Source organism: Pterocles gutturalis, unplaced genomic scaffold (genome assembly GCF_000699245.1).
Source record: "Pterocles gutturalis isolate BGI_N339 unplaced genomic scaffold, ASM69924v1 scaffold7012, whole genome shotgun sequence".
NCBI lineage: Eukaryota > Metazoa > Chordata > Aves > Pterocliformes > Pteroclidae > Pterocles > Pterocles gutturalis.
The window spans coordinates 45501-70440 of NW_010107873.1; the positions used below are offsets into that span (position 1 = coordinate 45501).

The 24940-nt window shown below is 38.8% G+C and overlaps 1 protein-coding gene across 1 annotated transcript in view; it reads right to left on the bottom strand.

Annotated features, from left to right (window-relative positions):
* Nucleotides 1–689: 689 nt before the first annotated feature.
* Nucleotides 690–24940, bottom strand: part of LDB2 (LIM domain binding 2) — a 55449-nt gene continuing 31198 nt past the window's right edge. The window contains exons 5-7 of the mRNA XM_010072396.1: nt 11311–11434; nt 10044–10189; nt 690–1312 (exon numbers count right to left, since the gene is read on the bottom strand). Coding sequence (XP_010070698.1) covers nt 1082–1312; nt 10044–10189; nt 11311–11434 — 501 coding nt within the window. The 3' untranslated portion in view covers nt 690–1081. The remainder of the gene's footprint in view (nt 1313–10043; nt 10190–11310; nt 11435–24940) is intronic.

Here is a 24940-nt window from a genome sequence, read left to right on the forward strand (position 1 = left end):
GGGCGTGTGTCTTTTGCATAGAAGTAACTGTAAAGGGCACGTTTGTTAACACAGTTTATTGGCACACTTATTGGCAAAGCATACATAAAATACAGTTGTATTATATAACACACTGACTCACTGTGTCTTTACATGATGAGTTGAACATATTAATATGTAAATGAAAAAAATTAGTTTCTTTTATAAAGTTTCACATAAATACACCAGAATAAAAAAGTAAAACAAAAAAAAAATTGGTTTGAGGGCTTTACAAAAATATTATACAAGAAATATACTATGAAAAGAAATAACAACAAAGCCAACTCAGATACAATAATAAGAACACAAAAGTTTTAGATTTATTAAGCTGCCCACAAAGTTAATGGATTACATGGCTTTAAAATATCTGGATCGACAGCAATTTTACAAAGCATAAACTCTCATAGGACTGGGTGTCTTTTTCCACATAAAAATATTTCTCATGTCTTTGATGAAAAAAAGACATTTCTTGTTTCAGCATTTTTATTAAATGATGGAAAGAGTATCTACTGGCATCAGCTAAACGTCAATTAAAAATGCTGGATCCTTTAAATGATTAACTGATGAAAGAAAAGTTAAAGAAAGAACAAAAGTTACTTTAAATTAATTTTTCTTAAAAGCTGTTTTCTTCTGAAACAAGAAATTTCAGGTGCAAGTTGAAAAGCAGAAAATATATTACAATCGTAAAAAGTTTTACATAGTTACGTTAATGAGATCCTGAGCACTGATGACTTGTTAAAATATGGCCATTGTTTGATAAGGAAAAAAATAACCCCTTCCAATAAAATGCATTGTCAGAAATTTGCCATGAGATGCTATTTAATTTTCAATTATTTTAATTGAGGTCAGTGCCAGTATCATGTTGTATGTGAATGCTTCCAAGAAATGTATGGAAGCTTATACAAGAGTTTTCCCTAATTAAAAAAAATCAGATAGCTTTAGTTTAGAAATAGATACTGTAACCATTGAAAGATGTTTTTTAATTTTTTTTTTACAGAATGCTGTGAAACAGTAATTAATAACCCACTGACATACGTTGTAGTGGGCACTGCTGTAGAATAACCTATTGGGAAGCTTGTGGTGTGGGGTTTTCAGATTTAGTCTCCTGGTTAGCAGGAGGTTTGCTGTTCCATGGGCTGTTATTTCCCAGTGCAGGTGAATTGTTGAAATCTTCTTCATCATCCATGCCATTTGCTGCATCATACTGTGTATTCTCTAATCTAGTGATAAGCCTTTCGTCTTCATCCCCAAATTCGCCGCCCATCAGAGTTGGTTCTCCTACCACCATCACATCCTGTGAACAGCACCCAATATTTGTTATATGGAAACCTTGAGAGAAAAAAAATCAACTTAAAAAAATTATGTTAGAGAATCTGCATCTCTTAACTTTGTGATATTTGAACAACAGAGTTAAAAGTTCCTTCATAGTAGGAACCAGGAGACAGGCTTACACTTTATTTCTAATTTAAATGAAAAACTAACACATCTCTCTAGCTACATGCTCATGGCTCTGGATCTCAGAAACCCCAGAACTGAAAAGCAGGTAGACTGGAAAATGCAAATAAGCAGGCTATGAACCTTCCTTAAACTGCTTCTTGAAATATTTCGCCTTTATCCAGTAATTCTTTCCTGAGCCATTTTATTTGGAAAGGCACCAGGGTGCATCTCAGTTGCAACTCAGTGATATGCGTATTTTAAAAGTAGCTTAAAAGAAACTGCATTTCTTATCCTCAGACTTCTCCAATGTGGAGCACAGCACTCTAATAAAGACGGTAACTCTCTTATCCATAGCCAGCCAAGCCCTCTTACGCATCCAATATACTTGACATTCTGCTACTTAATTATGGTAATTAATTTAGGTAAAGTTTTCGATAAAAACAATGTTCACACTGATTTGACAATTTGCATAGCTAATTAAGCCATTAGCAAAAACCTGCTGATTGCCAACAAGCCCTGAATTTACCATCTGTTATTTCATGGTGCCTGTCACCTAACTCCATGTAGGCAACCCTGCCGCCAATCTGTGCAGTAAGAGGACCAATCTGTCCAGCTGGTACCGTAAAAGGAAGATGAAGAGTGCTAATTATAATTACACTGATGAAGCTAGTACTCATCAAAAACTGAAGCATGCAAGAAAGAGAGAATTCATCTAATCACTGCTTTAAGTACAAATTGTCCTTCCATGAAAACAAGTAAACCGCCTACTGTACTCCAGTGCATCACAGATTTGCTGCAAAAGAACTAACCAGCATGGGATAGAAAGGTGCAAACTTGAGATTGGAAAGCAAAGGTGCAAAGCCACAGAGCTCGCTTGTTCTCTCTGTTCATCAGAGAATCAGGCTGCTGTGCTAACTGCTAAATAAATATGTGGGATGCATCTTTTCATGCAGCTCAGGTGGCAGGGCATCAGCTAGCTTTTGGTAAAAGTGCAGTAATTTCAGATGTCTGCCTTTGTACCTGCTGATGTAACAAGCCCTTCTAAGAATCCTAGCAAACAACAGATTCATATTTTAAAGGATCTGTTCCTCCTTATGAATGTAAAAGCATTTTTAAAAAGCAAACATACAAATGTTTGCATTCCATAAGGTTTCTTTTTAATCAGATCTGTACTTCCTTCACCATGAAACAATACAAATTATTGCCTGTATTTACACTGTTTCTCGATATCCTTCAGCAAAGGCTGACATGCTACTGAAGAATGTTTATATCACATTTTCAGCCTGTGCTATGTGAAAAATTAGTGAGTAGATGGAAACCGTTACACGAGTTCTTCTTTACATTGTCTATATTTTGTTACTCCATTTATCCATAAAATATTTGGTTAAATAAAACTCACACACAGCTTTGTGGTATAGAAGTTTAAAAGACAAAGGTGTTTATAGACAAAAGTTTATCCTAATTTATTTCATCCCTCTAAACAACAGAAAACATGTAGTGGGAGACCTGACGCCATTGTATTGAGAGAGCTCTAATGACAAGAGACACCTGTCAGAGGACAGCAAGTTGGGTTTGAGTGTGCAGTGTGATACGGCAGGCAGAGAGGACTACAGTGGCTGAAGTACGAAATCACAGACCGAGGTGGCAACAATTCCTCTTACTTCAATGCTCTTGAGCATGGACCTCAAGTTCTCCCTGTTGCCATACCAGCAAGAGGTTGGCAACCTGGATGAGACTTAGAGAAGTGCATCAAAAATAACTATAGGGCTAATAAACACCCGGCTGGGGAGGCCACATGAAAGAATTAAATATGTATTATATCCACCAAATGATTGGGAGGGGTAAATATGCTTAACAGCTGCAAGTACTGAAAGGAAGAGGATCACTTTAGGCCAATCTGATGAGACATAACCTAGGGTACTAAGATGGCATTAAGTAAACAAAAATGTAACCCCTACTGCTAAGACAATATTGCTGTTACTGAGAACCGCAGGCTGAGGATTAATGACCCCACTGGAACAGTGCTAGCTTTGCTGCTCAGGTCACCTAACGCTGGGCTGGGAAAAATGTCAATCTGTGGTAGGAAACATTCGTGCGTTAGTGGGGAGATGCTCAATGACCTTGTAAGTATTTCCATCTCTAATTTCTCAGATGCTTTGCAAATATTATTCCTTTAATATTATGACACCCACTGAGAGGACAGTTTGCACTTATATTTCTCTCCATGCTATTGAGTCTCTCTCTCTCTCTGGGAATTAAACTACAATTATATTGAGGTTAGTGGAGTTTTCCCTCATTCTATTTAAAAGATAGATATCACAGCATTAGTTACAGGACATTTAAAAAAATTATAATTCTGCCACTTATAGCTATGTCAGGCAAAAATAGTGTCTCAGGAAGCGCACATGCTGGTTCCTCCCCAGAGAGGATTCTGCTCCTCAGACTGAAAGCTGAAGACCCCACCGAGTGCACCCCATTGAACCTCCACTCACTAGATCCCGTGCAATGACCACCAACCTCTGAGGAGGACTGGAAGTGACTCCTTTTAGAGCCCCTCAATGCTTCTCCTTAAATTGGCCAGTGGGGGTCACTGCTGTTGAATGACACAAGGCTCCATCCCTCCCAGGGTTGAGGCTGCAGCTCTGGAGTGCTCCTAGCTCCTGCTCATGGAGTGAGAAGCAGAATCCAAGAATTAAACCCTAGTCTCTTGCACGGCAGCACACACTGCTATGGCCTAGTTATGGTAGCACATATTTGAGTAGATTAGTTTAAAAAAGATTTAGACTGTAGTCACTCAATCTTATTAATTTACTCTGTGATTAGAAACAACATTTTTGGTCAAGGAATGTCTCATGATAGTAAAATATGGTTGCAGTGAAGCACTGTAAATAAAGCAGTGGATGTTTTACATTATGTGATAGAAATGTATTATTTAATAATATAACCACAAAAGCAGCTTTCATGTATATCATACCTTTAATCCTGAAATAACCCTAATTGCCATCCAAACTGAAATTGTTGCATATAAACTACACACAAAGTTCACTTCATACACAACTCAAATGCAAGCACTTCTATTTAGCATATTGGTCATTTCTCAAGCTTCATCTTTTTTATACCTAGCCTCAGTGTTCTGATATGCCCAGTTATGTAACTAAGCTTTTTAAGTTGGGATTTTAAAGAATCGTCCAATGGCTAAATAATGTGTTACTGGAGTCTGGATTTAAAAATGTGTGATGGGCCATGTAAAATTCCCCATCCCTGTGCCTGCTATCTTTGCTGCTGTTAATATGTAGTCCTGCTCAGTGTGTTACGGTGATTAGTTTGTAGCTCAGGTGTCACAGTTCCCAGAAGTAGACAAACAGTGCTCCACAAGCCTGAGATAATTAAAAAAAGCCTGAAACTATCCAGTATATTGTTCAAGCGAGCCTCACACTCCAAGGACTGAAAGTATCACTAGTCTTGGCAGTCAGTACACCTCTAAGTGCTAAGTGAAAAGAAGGGTACCTTCTCCTACCTTCCCTCCTTCCTTCCTTCTTTAAGAATTCTGCTAGTGGTGATTATTGTAATAACTGACTTCTTAGCTCCTTGCCGCTAATGGTCCCTGCCTCCAAGACAAAAAGATCCAACTGACATTGGTGTTGAAATGTTCCATAGAAACAGAACTGACATGTTAATTAGGTTTCAGAGTAAACACTTTCTAGAGGAAAATGGTTGTCTTTCACATCTCATCATAGTCCTCTCTGTTAACTTGACATTCTGGTCTTGTCTGGAATATTTTTCCTAAAGTGCAGCGACTGGAAACCAATTTGTTCATTCTCATCTCCTTATGGCTAAATCTTAGATTCCAAACTTCAGAGATCTGAGACATGGGATAATATCTGACACTAATCTTCTGGCCCTGGAACTGTAGCTCTGGTACTACAACATCCATTACAAACCACCTAAACCTATCCCCTGTTTCTGAAACACGTAAAAAATTGTATTGCTCCCTTCCACATTAGCAGGTTTATTTATGGATTTGGCTTTTGAGGAGCTTACAGAGAACTACAAAGAGATTAGTGAGGTATGTAACTTGCTTAAAGAGTGCAAGGAGGCTCTAATTAAGACTCTGGATGTAACAAAGAATGGTTGATATACTTAGTGGCATGTAGTGATGCTTTATTCTTTTCAACACAAATGATAATTCACTGGGTTCATGGTTACAGTATTACACTCATCAGGATCTTCATTAGTAAATTAAAGTAAAATCCATCTATTACTTTCTGTGGTTATTACAGGGAGCAACCTGGAATAACGGTTCTCAGAGTTCATGAGAGTTGTGGATTGCTGTCAAATTTCCAAATTCGGGCACATGAAAATGGATCAACATGTGCACTATATTTATGAAACTTAACAGAAAGTGGTATGGCTGTATGGACTCCTTCTGATGATCTTGCATGTACCTGTAATCCACAGATCACAGTGTACAGGTCACTGCTCTACACACAAGAGCCTGTATTTGAAATAGAATAATATGAAAAATCCAAAGAAATCAGATCTCAGGTTGTAAAGAGGCTTGAAAACTGAGCAAAGAGGAAAACACTGCAGCTAGCTTCACATATTAGGGGAAATTAGTAATGCATAAGTGATAAGGCAATGACAAACCCAAAGTAGACAACTAATTTATTTTAAATCATAGGAAAGCTAACATTAGAAAGACAAGTTTTCTGTGAATGTTGTGCAAGGAATTTTGCCCATCTTTGCTCTTTTTTTAGAGGAAATTGGTTATTCTAATTTCTGCACAATGGGTTAACACTTTTTCCAAAGATCAGATGTGACTGAGAACATGAACAAATCTAAGAACAGTTCAAATGACTAGCATCTGCTAATAATACAGCTGAGCTGAGCTACAGTTTCTGTGTTGCCTCAGCACCTACAGGCTTCAGGTCAAAAGCATCACTGGACAAGTAACAGGCCAACCTAGGCATGAGTTGTGCGGTGCAATCATGTAGCACACTGGATAACTACATTTATTTTAAGAATGTAGGAAATATGTAATATGTAGCAAAGGTGTTAAACAAGGGACTCGGGCAGGAAGAGTCTTATTGACAAGAGGAGATGCTGAATGTCTGCAAGCAATAGCATGAGAACTAATAGAATTGCAGAAACCACATTATAAAGGAAAATGAGGGTAACAGAGTGCAAGTGACTGTCACAAGGGCAAAACTTTGTATTTTGTTTAGCAGGGTTGAGAAAGTGTAAAAAATAGAGACTTGAGGACAGACTGAGACCGACCCTTTTCAAATTACTGATGAGAGGGAAGATGCATACCCACCCACTGGCAGAGACCCTTAAGATGCTTTCAAAGACAGTGTTATTAAAGATGTATCAGAATGTGTCAACACAATTGAAGTACTAATACATTGAAGACAATGCAAAGGGGAAAATTATACTGATTGATTAGGCTTCAGCAACTGAATTTCAGGGTTCAGTGCTAACCTGACCCATGCATGGAAATATAAGCACATCATTTAACTTTCTGGGCTTGGCTCTGTATTGTCAGCACTGTACCTGCCTGAAGAACTGATCAGAAAATACACAGCTAGAGGAAAAGGCACAGCCTCCTATTACCAAAGAATAATGTGCATATGACTAAAAACATTCCATCTCATTGATCAAGGTTTGCTTAGCCCCGTGTATTTATCTGAAGATCTGGAAGGGGCTATGGGGAAAATGACAAATCTCTCTGAAGTTTCAAGCTTTGTCATAGCTGATGGCACTCCAGCTGCTTTCCAGTCACTGTCTTGAACATGGAAAATTTGCCTTTCCAGACATGAAGACCTCATTAAAGAAAAAGAAGTTAATGGTGAGAAATTTGGATGAGAGATATGGTAAGTTTGCACATTTGCCAGAGTGTACACAACATTACTGTAGGAGTAAAACTAAATAATTACTGATGTCCTAAACCAGGAAACATCACATAGAACAGAGGCTAAGGAGACATTCTCTAACCAGGTTTAATTTACTATTGAAGAGAAACCAACACAGGAGCATAGAAGTGTCAGGAAATTAGGAGTTAGATTCTAGTATGGTGGAGAGTCTATCTTTGCTGGCTGGGAAGAAATCACTGGAGAAAATGAGAAAGCTGGTGTACATGACTTCATCTTAATCCAGGTTTGGTATGGATATGAGCTCACTGTTGGGGTTCTCCAGAGAGGACGATGGGAAAAAATGGAACTGAAACTAGCTCTGCTTATGTGAATCCTCTGGACAGAAGATGCAGTGATTTCATTCCTCTTCTCCAATAATGAGAAGGAAAATACTTTTAATGCTGAAAATTATTTTTTTCAGCAGTTCTTTTTCCTACTGATCAGGAAAGTCCCATTCACAGAAAGCTCTGTGGCCAAATGAAGCTTTTAGTTAGTCGAAAGCCGTCAAATTGTGTTTGAGGAAATATTGTCTTCTACCACATGTAAAGGAAATCAAACATTAACTACAGACTGATTCACTTTAAGGTAAAGTTAAGAGAAACAAACAGAAAGCAAGTTACTGCTACCTGCAGTTAACTTCAGACAGCAGTGGCATGCCTGTAATAAGGCCCACTTCAAAGAATGCATAATTTTGAAGAAACTTGATAACATCTCTACTTAACTGAGAAGTGTTGAATAGTTTTACACCAAAATATCCTCCTGCTAAAATTATTTTGAGTTTTGTCTACTCTACAGGGTGGCCCAACCATCAATTCCATCTGGCTTGCTATCTTTGCTGTGGGGAAGATGGGAAGAGCTGTTAGTATGTCAAACCAACAGCTAAGCATTTTCCACTGTGCAGAGGGAAAGGAGAAGAGTCCTAAAAATGGAACCTGATACTCCATACAAAAGGACCATTTTGGACCATCTTGCTGCTCTGGTACAGAAAGCAAACAACATTGAAAAATATTGACTATGCAGCATCCTGAAAGTCAATGAAGACTAAAAATCCATCCCTCATACCACGATAAACTTCACCATTATGTCTCCAGATGCTCAACTATCATCTCCATAAGGAAGAATAGCCTTGACTACTTCATCTGTCAGGAGTAGCCTTTCAGTACCAGAAGTCAGCTGCAGTATCAGTGGGAGTGACAGGTAACTATCAGATGGCTCAATTACACTCAAACATATGAGCACACATGGCTACCATTGAAGCCAACAAAAGTCGTCTCTCCAGGGAGGAGAAGGCTGAAGAGAGGCAGGGGGTCAGATTCTGGTCCTACTGAACTGAACTCGGGACAGGGAGCAGCTGAGACAAAGTGATTTTACTGTCTTGTAAACTTGGAGACAGCAGGAAACTAGCTGGTTGCTCGATTTTACACCAAATTGCTGTTTTTTCTTAAATAGAGTTGATTATTGATCCAAAGAGTGTTCTGGCAGACAGAGCCAGTGAGGCAGGATAGTCCCAGCCATCAGGGAATAAGGTAGCTGGCCTTCTGACTGCTTTGGGCTGCCAGAAAAACCCAGAGATGCCTATATTAGGGAAAGCATCTGACTCCAGGGATGCAAGCCACATGAAAATTTTAATATGACAAGGAGAAAATATGAGTTTAATGTACTGAAGCCCAAAGCTTCTGTAAGCTAGTGGATTGCTGAATCAGTTGCTAAACAAAAATCTTCATTTCATTTCACTGGTGTTAGTCTACTCCTCTTTTTTATCTGGGTATTCAAGCTTCCTAGGAAGTGCCTGCTTTGTGCTAACAAAAGGCCTATATTCTTTGTCAGGCTTCAGAGGAGACCTAGCCCCTTCCTATCTGCTGATCAGAAATCCAATAAAAATCCCTGCATGTTATTCCCAAGATACCACTTTATAGTTCCTATAATATCAAAATAATTTCTCCAGCTTTAAAATGCATAAGCTATCTCCTTCTTGACTAAGGCACACTTTGTCACAATCTGGGGTCTGATTACCTCTATATTGTGACTAAGGCAATAAACGTGACATTACTAAAATGCTGGTACAGTTCTGGAAATGCCTTGGTGTTTCCCTGTATAATTAGGTTGTCAACAGTTACCACTAGCATGGGTAACCAAGACCCGTATTACAGGGGCTCTGCCCTCTGCAAATGGAGTGGCTGGAGAAAGAGAGAATCTCTGCAGGTAAATCAGCTAATAACCTGTTCCGCTGAACCATTTCAACCTGGAACCGATTAGAGGTAAGAGACCAGCGGTCTGCTCAGGCATGGCTGTCCTGTTCCACAGGGACTCATCCTCACTTAGCACCCGGTAGATGGAAGTCTGCAAGACTCATGCTGTATCTAAAAACATGAGGCCCAGTCTCAGTCCCACTGCCAGTGGAAAGACTCCCACTGACAAAGAGTTGGCCCAGGCCTTAAAAAAATCACATCTGGTCCTCAGGATACCGCTGCTTGAGGGTCATTCATTAAAGCTGCACTGCAGAATGACTTCTTCACATCTCTCCACTAATTCCCCAGCTCCCACAGCACACTCTGCAAGATTGCCTTTTGCTTGGGATAGTTTAGGCTCAAGAATGCACCTTCTTTACAACGTAAGGAAAGACTTAAAGCACCATAAGCGATTCAGGCCTAAAAGGAAAGTGAGACTTACAGGTACCTGACTTGATAGACTCAGGTTTGCAGCAGCTGACTTTTTCTTGCTGTTGGTACTATTTGTGTTGTTCCCAGCACTGCTGTTGGAAGTGCTGCTGGTAGAGTTTTTCCTTTTTCTCCGTTTGGTTGTTGGTTGTCTTGTGGGTTCTGCTGCAATAAAATGGGAAGAAGGAAAGCAAATGGCAGATATTGTAAAACGTACTAAAATGATCCAGAAGCAGAAGTGCTGAACTATTTTTTAATGTAGCTTTGAATTCCTATGTTTACTAGTAGTAGTACTAGTAGTAGCAGTATCAGATTTAACATACAAACCTTAGAATAATATTTGGACCCAAACCCATGCAATCTGCTTTCAATTTTGTATAGTAGATTAATGAAGCTTATTCTCCCAGCATTATCTATAAAGATATTTGAAAGCATTTTACCAATGGGAGTATTGTGATAACTATCGTGTAACTTGCTGAAGGTCACACAGCACGCAACAGTGCTAAACAAAAATCCAGGTCTTATTTTGATGTAGGGTACAGCCTCAATTGACCCAGCCAGGGGCAAAGGCTAAAGGTAGCTTTCTACCCTACTGCTGCCATCGATACAGCATACGAGCAGCTACCATTTCAGTTCCTTATACCTCTGGTGTGGGCTTCATCTTTAAAACTGCCACTCCGAAGAGAACATGTTAGAGCATGCCGAATGCCATTTCTCTGAGAGTCTTCCAAACTCAGGCTGAATCAGGACAATTACATAACTTTTCTTAAATTGGAAAAGAAGAGAAGGGCAACTGTACTTTCCCAAATTTGGCCTGGACACCCATGTGAATAGTCTTAGATATACAAAACTTTAATAATCAGAAAAAGAGAGAATTATTATTTTGAGGTGTAAGAGGAAGGAGATTAGGTCCAGGCCTGTAAATAACATTATATTAGTCTCAAAGACAATTAATTATGAATTGTAGCTGTAATTTCAGAGTCACAGCAGGAAGCTGAATTACACAAACAATGAATTCTAATGGAACCAGTAGGTATTTTGCATTTGATCTACACATATTTTTGTACTAAATTATATCCTAGTCATAGTGAAATCAACTGAATGTGCACATCCATAAATCAGTTGGGTCAGACTGAAATCATAAAACATCACAATCATTTTCAGGCTTACTTTTGGAACACTGCTAATTATTACTTTCCTTTGTAAGAAAATTTGCAGTAAATTTTCCCATTGTTTCTACGTTAATTTAACTACAAAATAAGTAAAATACTGGAAATGAAACATACCTGGTGGGGCCACCATTCTCTGCCATTTTTGAAACAAGCAAGTCTTCAAACAGTCTCGAGGACTTAGATTGTAAGTTTTATGTCTTGACATCAGTTCCTGCATTGGCTCCAGAATTACACACAACTGGAAGAAAAAGTCAGAATAGAAAGATTTCATCCAAGCAAAGACTCAGTTGTTCACTATTTACATAGCTGGAAAGTATATTCTTGTATTTTTTTTACCCTTGCTAACAGACCATGCCTTGTATAGATCAGTTTAATCTGCACTGGGCTTGCAGGATCAAAACTCTGATTTGAGAAAACTTTTGCTCACTATTTACTATCTTAAATATTTTTTAAAAAATCAGATAAAGTTCAACTTTGGTATTCCAGACTAGAGAGATTTCAGAAGAGTTGAAAATTTTAATCCCTGATTGCCAAAGCTGCAAATATGAATTAATAAATAGTAAAATGCCCATAGCGGGCTATCATTCCTGTATAGCAAAATGTACACACAGTGATCTTCTGACCTGCTGCACTCCACAATGAAGACTTCTCATAAATGAGGAATGTAAACATGATCTTTTATCTTGCTATTGCATACAAAATAATTTGAGTAATTTAGTTTTTTTCTTGTTATGAGGACTATACATTCTCTTCCCATCACAGGAATGACATGTCCGAGAAATAAGAGAAGCATTTTATTTTCCTTGTCAGCTTGAATACTCTATTATGTTGAAGCTGGAGATTTCTGAAAACATGCAATTTCAAGCAAACACCTTTTTTAAATAGAGTCATATATTTTTCTATCTATTCACTTAATAATTATAATCACTGTTCACTGCTTTTTGCTCCTGTTAGCACAGCAGACCTAGCATAAAGAACAGAGTGAGCTAGTTTCTATTTCCTCCTGTTTAACATCACAGAATCATTTCCAGTCAGTTAAACCTTATTCAAAGCCACAGAAGAGTACAGAATTGCACACATGTAATTGAGGGCTTACTCTTGCTTGCAGGATCCTTGGTTTTTAGTCATCCTACATGAGAAGAAAAAAATCCAGCTGACTCTAGATTCCACCTGAAATTTCCAGGGCTGGCACATCGGAGGAAAAGGTTCCTTACTTGCTAACTGAGCACATATGATAAGGAGATAGTTAACACAGAATAAACATGGAAGGTGCAAGCCATTGTTAGTCACTTTTCAAAGCAGAACTGCATTTAGAAGCAGAAGACAGTTTGGCATTTTTTACCTACAGAAGTTAGGCAACAAGTTGGTCAAATTATTAGAAGTTAGTATGGCAACTGCAGAAAGACATAATTTAAGATGAGTCTTATTTGAGTTATTAACTTAATTTTAGCAAGTCTTGCTGCAGGAGCATCTCGGATTTACTTCAGCAGGCGATGTTTTCCTTCCATGCTTTTGCAAATATATAGAACATGAGGCAAATTCTTCTCTCTGGGCTGCAGAGCCAATCAATGTTTGCCCCATTCTCGCCATGTGCACCCCACTCTCATTCATACAAATGGAGATGTAGAGTATGCAGGGAAAATAGCTGAAAGGGAGCTGCCACGAGGACTAAGAGATTAATTCAGCATTTAAATATTATTGTGTATTGGCACTGCCTTTTGATGAGCCTTTCATAATAGCAGTTATAACAGAGATAACATAAAGCAGCAGGGAGAACGAAGAGCTTCAGTATGAGGAATTATTTTTTTCCAACTGCAGAAATTCAATCTGCAGTTGCCTCATTGACTTTTCTCTTACATAGATTTTTTACATATATTTTTGTAGATAAATATCCGCAAGGTAATCTAATAGACAGAGAGCTGCTATCAGATTTTGCACTTTGGTCTCACATTTTCCTCTGGTTCAATATTCTACCAAAAATTAAGAGCATCAGGTCCTAAAGCATGTGCAGGATCCAGTCTATGCTGTGAAGGAGGTGTTGTATTTTGAGGTCTTATTCAATTTATTCTGAAACCTGCAGGCACTTGCTCAGGTTTTGTGTGTGTGAGAGAGAGATTCGTGATCATAATCGACACCATTGCTTTGGTTCTCAAAAGTCTGTGTTTCTGGCAGGGCTGCCTAAATTGTCTCATTATGAGCAGATAGTAACTAGCATGAAAAAGATAGCAGTGAAAATTCTTAACAAACTAGTTAGCCTGGGCAGAACACTACACTCACATAGCTCTACTGCTGCTGGGACTAAAAGTATGTAAATAAACATGGAGAGTCTTCAAAGATTTCCTTAGGGACACTTTATTCATGACACATTTACTCCTCCATATATATTTATTGTTGGCAACAAAGAGAATGTTTCTTCTTTATCATCTGGCAAAGATGTTTCCTATTGTGCACTCACTGTAACACACACTGAGGAGAACTACACAGTCCCTGCTGTCTGTAGATATCTTGACTGCTAATCATGTCTATAATTTCTTTCACTTCACACACAAGATTAAAACTGGATATGTACCCAAAATGTAGCAATGCCTGTCTGATCTCACACACATGGACTCAACATGACAAGTGCTGGGACCCCTACACTGGGATGTAGTAGATGGGACAGTCTCTTCTCCTGGATATTCAGGAGCTGTACAGACTTGCATGAATTCCTCTTCTGGTTCTCGGACTGGGTAATTCTCGAACACTTTCTCTCTTTAAAGTCTGCAAATTGTAAGGTCAAGCTTTGGCTGCCTGAGTAATAGGAGAGCATTGCATTCCGTAATGACAAGTCCATTTTAAATGTGTCTAGCTCGTGAATTGGGCACAAATGTAAAACAAACTGGATTAACAATGAGTGATATTAAATCTCACAGTCTTTTCCAGTGACCTTTGAGATCTACTTGAAATCTAAAGTGACTCAAAACCAAATCCCTGAAAGAGGAAAAGATCGTGGTCCAATTATCTTATGGCTGCCAGTGACAACCAGCAGCCTGGTTTTTGCAAAAAGCTAGATTAAAAACATGGGGACAAGATGCACTTAAGAGCTAGGCTGGCCAGAACCACCTGTCATCTTCAAGAGCTACTGAGCAGGGTAACTGGCAGGCTGGTTTGACTGCGTTGTTTTACAAAGCGACTTCTTAAAACAAAGCTACTGAAATGTTTTACATACTCCTACATTCATGGCACATAGAAGCCTGAGGCTTAGACTGCCTATTCCCCACAGATCGCCTAATTTCACTCTCTGAGATTCCTTTTCAAAATACCTATTTTAACATTTTTACCAGCGTTGGATAATATTATAATGTGCAATTCTTTGCTGTAGTACTATAATAATAATATTTGGAACACCAACAAACCCCATCTCTTCTACAAGCATTTTCCTCACAGCTCAGAATCAGTCACCCAGGAAAACACCCTGAAGACTTAAAGTCTTCAGTGCAGTGATGATGTATGATCACAGAAATAATTTCTACAATTCTAGGAATCCAGAACCTTTCATAGCAATGCTTGACAAGACACAGCTAGGCATTTCCAAGCTCCACATTTAGAGAACACAAAAGATGGCACTCATTTGCCTGCAGATGGGTGTCTAGCACCAGCTGAAATGCCCTAGGTTATGATCCATCTGGGACTGGTCCATCTGATCTCTCTTGCCATTCCAGAAGGACACAAGGCTCCATGTGGATGTTTCAAGCACTAGAAGGTGTCTTAAGTGTATGGGCAATTGAACAAAGCCCAAAGTTAGAAGAAAAAAGTATGCTTCTTTTAGCTTTTAAAACATATTTGGAAGAATGTGTATCATAATAATTATATACTTTCCCTTTGCAGTACTAAACATACTGAAATAACTCCACACAATGCTTAGTAACCCAATATTACTCAAATTAGTTTCCAGTCATGTTTTCTTATTTGATCTCATCTCAATGATGCCTGACCATTACTGCGGAACCATTGCTGTTTCACTGTGGATAGGTGTGAGTTGGATCCAGTGCTAGAGACGAATGCAGCGCTTTACAGTGAGAGAAGTCATGGGCATGAAAGGTTTGTATTTGTGGGTGCCCAGCACACACTGGGACACATGCATGCATTTTGGTGCTGTAGGGAGTGTCAGTGATTTTACTAGAGTTCCATATGGATCCTATGGACAATTCATCAATTACAGGGCTTGGATCCAACTTGAGAAAACGGTAACGTTATACCCTTGGGGCTCAGGGAAGTGAAAGTAGGGAACATAATAAAGCACATGGCTTTTTGTGTTAGCAAAACACATGTGGAAGGATTTGATTTATTTTATTTTTTAATGACTTTTTTTTAGAGGAGAAGACTAGCATTTACAGGTTTCAAAAACCAGTGTTTTAAGAAGGGAGTTATATGAGGAGATACTGGAGGCATTGCAGACAGGAGTTAGAGGGTTCTGAGAATATGGATCCCCATGTAATTTCCTGTAATACTTCAGTTATCAGCACAGCCAAAATCGGCCTTTGTAGGTAAGGGGTCAGATTCAGCTCTGAGATCACTCCAGTCACACCAAGAATGGTTTCAGCCTTACGATTTTTGTTCTGAGAATAGATGCTCATTCTGGTAGCAGTGAAGATTAGCAGAAAAAAACAATGTAAAAGCTCTCCTTTACTTTACTTTTGCATAGCATAAGCTTATGCATTGTGTTGCTAATTTAATTAGCAATTACTCTCTGCAGTGAAACCTCTTGTCTCCATGAGAATTTTTGCATTTCCAGCAGAGAAGGTTTGTTACTCTGCTGAAGACGTTGCAGTCCTGCCGGCTCTGAGCTGCAGGTGGCAGAGCTGGCCCAGCCAACAGGCTTCCTCTGCCTACGTGCTAGGAGCACAAAAGAACTGCAGCCTTTCAGTCTTTCAACGCCTTTTGCATTCTAAAGAGAATTCAGAGAGACTCAGTCTTGCAATACTTAGGTGGTGAGACTGATATAATGGCCAAGGTAGTTTCTTTAAATCAGGAAACCTCTCTCGTCAGTAGGTGCCGGGCAGCAAACGAGTCCCACAGGCTACCAAAAGAAGCAAGTTTTGAGTAACCCATGGTTACCAGTTTTGTCTGTATAAGCAACAGTTTCACTAACAACAATTAAAAAAATGGAATTATCTAAAGTTTCCATGTGGATGACACTTAAAAATGTTAATGTATGATGAGACAATATCAGTTTTTCTGAACCAAACCAGCAAGGAACCTGACAAGAGTTTTCCCGGAAGTTTTACTGAAATTTTAAGTCTTTGACGCTTGAAACTTCTCCTGGTTGAATGTCTGTATTAATCACTTGAAAATTATAGGAATTGTTGCACAGTCAGAGCTCACAGAGATTTACAACCCTTCCTCAAAGCCACAAAAAACCACATTTGAATGGGAGTATTAGTCACTGTCTAATGTTCAGGGAGGATGTTGACTACAGTAAAGGTATACCTGGAGTACACTGTGGAGCCATGAAGGGGTTCAGTGCTTTCTTTCAGAGCTGATTTTTTTATCCTCCACAAAGATTCCAAGTTAACTAACAAATCTGATCACAATGACATTTTATTTCTATGCTGAAATGCAGACTTTCCTCTGCATACCCTACATGCGCTCTAGAGAGAACAGCTCCAGTTAATGTCGCTAGTGAAATTCTGGCCCCAACGTGTCTCCCTGGGAAAGGTCCCACTGACTTCAGTGGGGCGGGATTTCTGAAAAGAACTGAAATGTCTCTGCACACTGTTTTATGTACATCCAAAGATGTAATATTTCCAGAGGTGCATGATATGTTACTGATACATCTGCAATGAGGAAGGGGATACATTATGGATATTTATTTAAGCCCCTGTGGAAGAGCTACACCTGAAAGTCTGACCATCTGACTTCCAGGAGTGGTGTCAAAGCCCTGTACAAGTGCTCTGCACTCCCAGCAGTATGGCACTGAAACAGTAATGCTTTGCTGCAGTCCTCAATATGGTTCATTCTTTGGTGTTAGAAATAGGGAAGTCTTATAGCCGAGTTTAAATTTCTCTGCTCATGCTTGTTTTTCAAAATTAACGTATCATTCCTCTGCAGAACAGAGGGAGGAATGAAATTTTCCTAGGAACATATTGCTGCTTCTTTCACTGGCCGGCTTGCAATTCACTGCTCAAAATAGCTTGTGTTTTTTAAGAATCACATGTGAATACAGAACATTTTCATCTTAAAAACCATCTTTGTTTTCCATTTAAACATGGAGATATAAATGAGAAATGTTTTGGGTTTTTTTTATGAACCAATAGAAATGAGGGGTTGTTTTACATTCTTGTTTTTCTGGAGAGGATTTCTTTTGCTTTGTTCTAAGCTCTTGCCCCGTATGTCAAGTCAAATATAAGTCTCTTCCATCAGTGCATTTCCATAGATCAACTATATCTATGCTCCTTCCCCGTACAACAAACTTTAAGCCAAAATAAGTGGGTTTGAGATTCCCATCACTCAACATACTAGTCTGATACCTGCTTTCACTTTTTGAAGAGACACTGTACACTCCTGCTGAGGTGTGGACACTAATAAGAAATGTTGATTGTACATCCCATGTAATGATATACATGGAATAAACAAATGATCAATTTTGAAAGTTTGCAGTACTTAGTGTAGCAAACAGCAAATTCAGTAACCACTTCAATTTAAATTATACAAGTAGTTATTTTAACCTGACTACTCAAAATCCAGTCTGCACAGGCTCTTTTATTTTAATGAAACCTTAGACAATCTTTGGGACAGAATGAAAAGTCAGCTCTTAACCCCAATAGTTTAAGTAGTCCAATACCGTAGAGTAATCCCTGACTTGTTTAATGTGACTACTGTTCTCCCTGTATTTCCAGTTCCTTCCGTGCCAAAGATTTTTAAATTGGCAGTGTATAAGCAGATTGAAGTCCTTGGTTTTGCTACATAGGTAGGGCATAATATGAGCTTTTGGTACAGAAGGAGGTGGGAAACTGCTTGGAAATATGATATAGGCACATTTTCTGTATTTTCTCCTAAATTAAATACATTTGCTTTCAAGAGGTGGTAATGAAAAGGTTTAAAAACTGTCACAGAAATTTCTTTCTTTAGGCTTTGACTTAAAATCTCATTGAGATGAATGTGATCGCACCTCTCAAATAAATTGTTTTAGACTAGTTCAGGGCTCAGCAAGACAGCACTGCATCAGCTTAACTTGGCTCATATTATAAGTATGTCTCCAAAACCATATGGAGTGGATATTTTGTGTTAGCTTTAAAAAAAATGCAGAAACCCGTTCTGCAGTTCAATACCATAGCAAGAGCAGATTCTGGGACAAATTCCATAACCTGAGATTTACTGGGTCTGGGATATACTTAATAGCCATCACTCTGCACTGGAGAAGGTTCCGTGTTTTGTGACTACTCATCATACTAAGTCAAGAAATATTTATACTTGCAATCACCTAAGAAGCTAGGAATTAGAATTTCCAGCTTAACACTTGCAACATAAACTATCATTAGCATCTGCAGCTTATTATTTATTATTTATACAATGCTGGAGACATACACAGAAACTACTGAGGCTCTTGTTATGAAGAGATTCCCATCTCAACTAGATAAGAGGGAAAATACTAAGCCACAAGTAATTTGGCAACAGTAAGGTATGCACTTGAAAACAACAATTTCATGTAGCTATCAACAAGTCCCTTGAGGACTAGTGATATATATTTAAATGGTTCTCACGTGTTGTCACTTGAAAATATGGCTGGTTTGCTATGCAGGTTGCCTGATACACATTAAGCAAAATGTCATTCATTTAATTGAGAATTTGGATATTGAGGAAACAATAGAAGATCAATTCTGCCACTAGGCTTCTAGAATTCACTATTTGCCAACCCTGCAAGATGCAGTGGGATGACATGCAACAACTGAAGCTCCATGCTGGATTCACTAGTAAATACTCAGCACTCTATAATGTTTATTCATCCTATGCTCTGCCCTGAATGCCAGTCTAGGACTCTGCAGTTTCTCACTAACGCCCAGAGGTAGCAAATGATTTCTCAATAATGCACTATTCACTGCTCAATTGCTCCCAAGCTACCTAGCTCATCATGTTTTTACACTGCTCTGTATCTGCAGCCATTTCAATTCCCAGCAACAGTGAGAATGGAAAGAAGCAGCATTCATTTCAGGTAAGGCTAAGCTTAAAAAAACCATGTGTTTTTCCAGGAAAATACTATGAGTGGGTAGGAAACAGAAATAGTTCTTAACACAGCACAGATATCACCATCACTGCAGCTAATTCTTGTTAGTGTGTTGGACCCCAGTTTAATTTCTTTCTCTCTCTCCTTCCCTCTTTTTTTAATTTTTATTTTTTTTATTTAACATACCAGCTAGCTAACAGCTTCCACCAGCGCCTCCTCCTCCACACACTCTGGAGCAATGCAGGTGACTGTGGAAACTTTGCTGGCTCTCGTGCCCATTAATTCTGCCCTTTCGTGTGGTGTCATCAGTGACAGCACCAAAACTGTGTGCCTGGTCAACAAGGAACCCAACCTCATTTACAATTCAAAGAGCTTCTCCCTCCTTTCCTGCATCCCACCTTGGACTCCAGGTTCCCCACTCCCTGCAGTGTGCCCATACTAGCGAAAGGGCTCCAGGTTCAACACTTCTGTGACCAGAAAAGCATTGCTGTAAATGTCTTAGTTCTTGCAGAACTGCTGCTGAAATGCTTTACAGACGGCTGAGCACGCCCTCCCCCAAGGACAACATCATCTGAGGGCCTCCTCAGCATTCATATTGTACCAAACTAAGCTTTTCTTACGGTGGACATGAGCCATCTTAGTGACATCTTCAGTTTATACAAAAAGAACAGTGTGAAGCACCTTTGAGCTGCCATGTAATGAATCCTGAACTGGAGAGATGTGCTCTCCTTTCCCCAACTGAGGGGAAGCACTCATGCTGGAGTTGCATTTGTGGAGACGAGTTTAACATCTGACTTATTTAGTTATCACCTTGGAGGTATGCTCATCATCACCGCATGTGCTGGGATGAATTCTGTTTCACAATACTCTTAAACATTAAAAAATGTTTTAGCTCCCCTAGTCATTGTTGTAACTATTTGATAACCCTCTCTCCTCAGACTGTTGGAAAAAGTGGCTCTTTTTACTTTCCTTGTCAATTTGGTTAATCTTTCTATTTAGATCTATAGCTTATGGGTTTATAAAGGTGTTTTACTGTTTGTATTCCTGCTTCTCTCTTTGAAGTTTTAATACTGTTTTTTAATAGATCTATATTTTTTTACTCCTTGCAAGAACTTTGCAACTTTAAATGATTCACTCTTCCTCTCATTACCCACCCATTAAAAGAATGTCCTTTCAGAAAATGCTCTGTTTCCATATTCACCTTCTGTACAATGGGGAAATGTTTTGAAAACCCCTTCCTTCAATAGCATCACACAAGTCTTATGAGCTTTTAGTGTTGTTTGCACCAGCTGGGCTCATGCCTCTTCCTACACCAAAGTGAACAGTGGAGGTTACCTGGTTCCTTTCCTTTTCCCCTGACGACAAATCAGGTGTAGTAAGGGCAGTTTGTTTCCATAACACAGGCAGATATTCCTGGAATCCCTATGGCAGAGGCAAACTGCATCTAGTTGCTGTATGTATTTTCAGCTAATGAAAACAAAAGGACTTGCAGGAGAAGTCTCACCTTCTTCCTGATGGGCTTAGTTCTGAAGGCCATGAAAACCCAGAATCTGAATAATTCACCATCTAACTCTTCCTTATGGACCTCCTGGTGCAGTGTGACCTCATCCAAAGTACATAGATTGTTTGGTGTTTTCTGCAGTGAGGTCGACCTGCTTGAGCCTTCTCCTTGAGCAGCAATCCTAACTTTAGAAAAGGATCAATACATCAACTCACAAGCCTGTATCATAGCAAAAAATCTCATACAGCCCATCATATGGTGTGATTCTTTCCTCACAACTATCTGTATATTCAACGATCAATAGGCAAGATTTGTGTCTTACACATCTCAGATCAGAATTAAGTTCTTAAATGATTTTACGAGAGACCATAATATTTATCTTTGTAATATAATATAATTTAACATTAGTGTTAAATTATATTTCAAAGTGCATCATGTTGACTGCATGATATGATCCTTTATACTGCAGCTGGTATTGCACTGAGTATCAATTTCAGAGAGCTTGTCAGGACAAAATTAGATTTTAATGTAAATCGGAACAGATTCATTGATTTCAGCTTATGCTGGATTTGGATGGAGTTCCACCATTATGTGGGGCTTAAGGCTGGTCTGTAGTAATTAAGACGAGGAACTAAGCACTTTGGACCAAATATTTTTTTCTTGAGCCTTGTCCTGTGAACTAATCTCTCCTTTTTCACATGCAATTATAGGTTATGAATTGACCCAGAAACCCAATAGCAGTTGTTTTACCTCATGTGTTTCAGTGGCCTGGTGCAAAGCACGTGACATTTGAAAGCTTTCTTAATTTCATTTTCTCTAGATAGTTCAAAAATCATACAGCTTACAATTTATTCTCATTTCATTATTATTGCCTCTGCTCCTAACACAATCACCAATTTTATTTCTTACACAGTACTGAGTTAAGAACAAAGAAAAAGGTGACTTCGGAGACTGTGGTGCACTTCAAAAGAGGTTCATTCCTCTCTTATTCCTTGCCAAGTGCAGATATTTAATAATCAGAATTCCTTAATAATCCACCATGACAGACAGGCCAAACAATATCTTTAGGAAACAGCATCGGAAAGGTCTATTTCCCTGTTTGCCATCTCCCATCGCTGTCACATGTAGTGTTGCTGCATGACATTTCCTTCCTCTCTATTTCTCCAAAGGCGAACAAGCGACTATTCAGCAGTTCTGAGTCAAATCCTAACATCTAATATTTCTGATATGCAAACTGTTAGCTTTTTCTGTTTGTGCAACAATGAGACCTTATCAGTTTTGCCGCTTTTCATTTTGACTATGAAACGCATCCACGATCACTCTTCACCTGTGTCCCTGGCAGCTCCCTTAGGTTCAGATGGAATCCGGTATGTTGTTTGTCTTGTTCAAACTACTGCTGATCCAAAACAAATCACAGCATTATGAATAAGTTCAAGAGTGTAGGGCCTGCATTTGAATGCTGACAATTTTTAGCAGGTATATTACCAGTTGGAAATCAGTTTAGGAATGTTTTCATGGTGGAGTGGTCTTGAGACAGCAAATGCTGCCTTAAAGATACTGAAAGCAGAACAATAGGAGAGGCTCTGCCTGGCCAAAATAAAAGTCTAAAAATTTAGTGGTGTGGTTGAAGTTGTAGTTTAGTGTATAATTTTTTGAGGATACTTCAAAATATGTGCCACAGATGACGACACTCTTTATACTGAAAAACTAAACATCAGATTTGCCTTTGGATTTACAAACTCACTTTCATACATTGCATTATTCTCAGGTTTCCTTGTACAAGAAATCAGCTTTCCTTCATACAATAGATACACATGAAGATTCATACATACTGAGGCAATACCACAACTACAATTCATCCTTGAGACTAACATGTACATAGCAACTCTAATCTTATTTACAACCATGCAAAAAGAAAGGTTTTTCCAGAGTATAAGCAGCTAGTTCTTCTGCGTCGTGAATCTCTTCCCCCATCCATATAAAATCCTCTTGTTTCTATACTGCAGCTCAAGCACAAATGCAGTGTTTTTCATATAACCAGTTCTATTTTTAGCCTGAATTGTAGGAAGTCTGCAGCATTAATAAATGGAAGTACAGAACTACAGTGCATGGTAATGTGCCAACGCAAAAGCTAGCTTGGCCTTTAGCCAATGAGCTGTGGTTAGATGTTAGAGCAATGAAAGTAAAACCACCACTCATAATGGAATGATTAATAAGCTGACAAACTTCCATGCATTTATTTCATACTTTTTGAACGCCAACCTTATTAATACCAACATATTTTCTATTTTATTAGTGATATCTCTCAACCTGAAGCATAGATACATATATATGTATATGTATTTTTATATATGCAATTGAGTTTTGCTTAATTCTATGTTCCAAAATGAAGGAACAACATAAGAAGCAGATGATACTTTGCAGTGTAGAGGCTGATGCCAGAAAAAAGGAATAAGGAAAGAGCTTTCCTTTATAAACTAATAAAGCAACTCCACTAGTCTCTAAACCCATTGCTTCATTATCTTCTGTCTTGGTGACTCTGCAATTGCCCTGTTTGGTACCAAAATTATGAAAGCAAAAATCCTCCAGAGCTGTTATTCAGAGGCTAAAAGTTCATAGTTCTTACAGGGACACAGAGTCTTCCATAATCTCTCCACTTCTCACCCAATCCACAAAACTTGTCCCAGCACTGTTACACTGTGGACAGATGGATGTTTATATAAAAGACCTTGTGCCTCAATAAAATTCCATTTTGGAGTTATATAAAAACAGCAATTACTGGAAAATGGAACTTTTTAATTAAATATATTTGAAGAAAGTAGGGATTAATGACTTTAAAGCAGAGAGTATTTAATGCTTGCAGTCATAGATCATCCACTAGTGAAGCTCTACTATCACCATCAGGCAACGATGCTTTTAAGTACTGATAGTGTGTGCATTAATAATGCTTAAACTGTTTTCATAACAATATAATTAGTAACACAACTAATGTATACTATAACTATTATTAAAATAATGTTTTAACAAACTTAATTCACAGCAACATCCTCTAAATAAATAAGGATACGCTTCAGATCATGCTAGTTGACCCTTGGCCCAGCGAATTGCCAATAAGCAACATTTTGAATCTTTTTAGTAATACTGATTTAGCAGTATGCAGTTCCTGATAATTGCCCAAGAAAAATATAATAACTGCCCACCTGATTCTCTGATTTGTAGGTAGGAAGGAAATTATTACTTTGTACTTCAATTAAATACAGGCAATAAAAAGTGGTCAAAATTATTTACTGGTTTTGAAACTGTGCCTGCACAGATCAGAACCTGGATCGTGCTCATCTTAAAAATCAAGCTCTGACTCTGTGCTTCACATGGATCAAATCCTGTATGGTGAATACAGAAACCCACGCACAAAAGTCAAAAGAGAAAAAAAAAACCAAAACACCAATGTTAGGTTTGTTTTTCTGTTAAGAATTCTAGTCAGGTACAAAAAAATCAATACTTTTCCTCTGACTGTACACAGTGTACTCGAGCTGTTCTGTCAGGATCTGTACAAAAAACTGAGATGGGATTTAAGGTGGGTGGATCTGACGGTCAAGTGGAGGTAGAACACACTGGTCCCCATGGCCCCCACTTCCCAGAACGACTGCACCTCACAGCACTGTGGGGGCACTGTGCACAGCAATGGCATCGCCCACACCACCCACTCACACAAGTGCTCAGTGGTCTGTCGGTGTTGTGGAGGTAGTCCTCAGGGAAACACATCTAATGTCCCCCCGAGAAGAAAAAATGCCACGACAGCGCGGTGGTGGCCAGGTGAGAACAGTACAGCCTCTTCCCACCCCCCTGCACTGCAGCACAGCAGATGAAGTACCAACCAAACCAACAGTTGCTACGCGCTTAGAAAAATCAGATTGCCCAGTCTTCCTGGTATCTAAATAAATTAGATAGTGGATCATTCAACTGCCTTGTAACACATGATGCTGTACCTCAGCTTGACCTCCCCTGCGCTAATCTTCTGTGACATGAAATGACTAAGTTCT